The sequence below is a fragment of the Camelina sativa genome, chromosome 9 (genome assembly GCF_000633955.1).
Source record: "Camelina sativa cultivar DH55 chromosome 9, Cs, whole genome shotgun sequence".
Lineage (NCBI taxonomy): Eukaryota > Viridiplantae > Streptophyta > Magnoliopsida > Brassicales > Brassicaceae > Camelina > Camelina sativa.
Window position 1 is genome coordinate 34316437 of NC_025693.1, and position 2732 is coordinate 34319168.

At 41.6% G+C, this 2732-nt stretch overlaps 1 protein-coding gene across 1 annotated transcript in view; it reads left to right on the forward strand.

The window, feature by feature from the left end:
• The window catches only part of LOC104715955 (protein TPR3-like), a 5867-nt gene extending 3142 nt beyond the window's left edge, over positions 1-2725 (forward strand). The window contains exons 10-14 of the mRNA XM_019230107.1: positions 767-828; positions 893-1807; positions 1859-2078; positions 2171-2346; positions 2427-2725. Of these exons, the coding sequence (XP_019085652.1) occupies positions 767-828; positions 893-1807; positions 1859-2078; positions 2171-2346; positions 2427-2604 (1551 nt within the window). The 3' untranslated portion in view covers positions 2605-2725. The remainder of the gene's footprint in view (positions 1-766; positions 829-892; positions 1808-1858; positions 2079-2170; positions 2347-2426) is intronic.

Below are 2732 nucleotides of genomic sequence, written 5' to 3' on the forward strand. Positions count from 1 at the left end.
CGTACATGCAACAACTCTAGCTCTATGGAAAATATTCCAGTAGTGTCATACCTTTGTGGCACACCATCCTATTTTAAAAACAAATTCAGGAAAACAGGGCCAAGGAAGAAGGTTATTAACTGCAAACCAAACGAAATCAATGATATATCTCAGTGCAATGCACTCGTTCTTCCTGATTATTGCTCAGAAGAAAGGGTAAGGTTACTTTCTCCGGAATCTATTAAAATTTGATGTACTTCATGTCATCCAAGGCATTCGTTCGCAAATTTAGTTGATCGTTAGAAGGGAAAAAAGAACATGGCTCTTGAGAAATTATAGCCATTGAGGATTGTGCTTTGTTGCTCCCAAGAACATCCTCGGTAGTAGCATCATGGAGAAACCATATTCTTTGACACTTTAGTTTGCTTGTGCTATTTGGTAGCTACTGTTTGGAATGAAAATATCACCTACGCTTGGTAGTCATTGATATATAGTGAAATGACAATGCTGTTTGTTGATGCATATATTGTCTTCTATATCTTCAACTGTTGGAATCTCATTGATTTTGTTGACTTTGCTAGATTGTACGTTTGACCTATTCCCCTTCTGGAGATTACATACTGGCTTTGGCAGAAGACGCCACACATAAACTCTGGACTTGGTCGAGTAGCCAAAATGAATTCTGCAAGGTCTAGTTTCAGATGACAAAACTATCTCTGCTATGTTTCAGCGCTGATGTCTTGGCTACTTACCCTATCTATTTGTTTCTTTAAATTTCTACTTATAGTATACTCCTCGAATATTGAAGGAAAATATATTTCCGAAGCCACGATTACATCAACCTCANTGGCTATTTGGATCAGAGGCTTGAGTTAGCTTTGTTTGAGAGGAAGAGTGGTGTGTCGGTGAATAGTGGTGGCAACAGTAGTCATCATAGTAATAATGGTGATGATAGGTACGGGAGAGGAAGAGATGATTTCAGATCACCACCGCCGCGATCTTATGATTATGAGAACGGTGGTGGTGGTGATTTCAGAGGAGATAATAATGGTTATGGTGGCGTACCTAAGAGATCTCGGTCTTACGGAGATATGACTGAGATGGGAGGAGGAGGAGGAGGAGGAGGAGGAAGAGATGAGAAGAAATCTGTTACGCCTTTAAGGGAGATGACACCCGAAAGGATTTTTGGAAAGATGGGACATTTGCAAAGGTTGCTTGATCGGTTTTTGTCATTGAGACCAACTGGTTTAGCTAAGAACAGTAGGATGATATTGATAGCGTTGTATCCTGTTGTGAGGGAGAGTTTTAAGCTTTATGCTGATATCTGCGAGGTTTTGGCTGTTTTGTTGGATAAGTTTTTCGATATGGAGTATACAGATTGCGTCAAGGCTTTCGATGCGTATGCTAGCGCGGCGAAACAGATTGATGAGGTTATTGCGTTTTATAACTGGTGTAAAGAAACTGGTGTGGCGAGGTCGTCTGAGTATCCTGAAGTTCAGAGGATTACTGGTAAGTTGTTGGAGACGTTGGAAGAGTTTGTGAGAGATAGAGCGAAGAGAGGGAAGAGTCCTGAGCGGAAAGAGATTGAAGCTCCTCCTCCTCCACCTGTTCAAGAAGAGGAGCCTGAACCTGATATGAATGAGATCAAAGCTCTTCCTCCTCCTGAGAATTACACTCCTCCACCTCCTCCTGAACCAGAGCCTCTGCCTCAAAAACCGCAGTTTACTGAGGATTTAGTTAACTTGAGGGAGGATGAAGTCACTGCTGATGACCAAGGGAACAAGTTTGCGCTTGCTCTCTTTGCTGGTCCANCGACTCTGATGGAAAGGTTTGTGCATGCATCTGTAGATAACCAAAATTGTTGCTTTCAGGACTTTTAAATTGTTTTTGTTTTTTTCCAGCTCTGTCTTTGGAGCACAAAGAGCTGGGTCAAGCTGACGAGTAAGAACTCTACGCATAATTGTTGCACCCGGTCTAACCTTGAGTCCACCTCTTTAGTAACTCACATCCAGTTTGATCCATATCAAATTGAGATGCTCGTGGTCCATGAGGGGTGGATAGGTATATACGAACCTCGAAGTCTTGATTGCCGTGTGCAGGTAAAAGGCAAAGACTTTGATGGCACTCTTCTCTGATTAAATTCGTTTGCCTCTAGTTATCGTATCGACACTAAATAAAAAATGCTACGCAGTGGATACCTGATGAATCTGATACTTCAATAACTTCTGCTACATATTCGTCCGATGGTGAGATCATCTATGTTGGCTTTGGAAGTGGATTCATAAAAATTCTGGACTCCAAGACCTTCGTGACGATATGTCGAATTAATCTGACTTCTGTTACTCAACCCAGCCCCAGCAACATCAGGTACAGTTTCCCTGCCCACACTTCTGTTTGATCAAATAATTTTTTTTATTGAATTGGCTACCATATTGCTGGTGGCACAGGCTCGAAGTTTATCCAACTGTTATTGCCGCTCATCCTTCACATCTGAGTCAGATCACTGCTGGGCTCAGTAATGGTAAGGTCATTGTTCTTCAGCCGTTGTGGAGTAGAGGATGGGGTGAAACAGCTCCACCTGAAGACGATGGAGATTATCCTGATGACTCAGATCATAGTTACTGACCACAGAAGTTGTCTTAGTTTTCTGTATTTATCTCTGAGCTAACTGATCTTTTTGGATGTAACTGAGCTTACTGCTCTTTTTGTATGCAATTGTGCTTAGTTCTTACTGCCTTTTTTTTTTTTTTTTG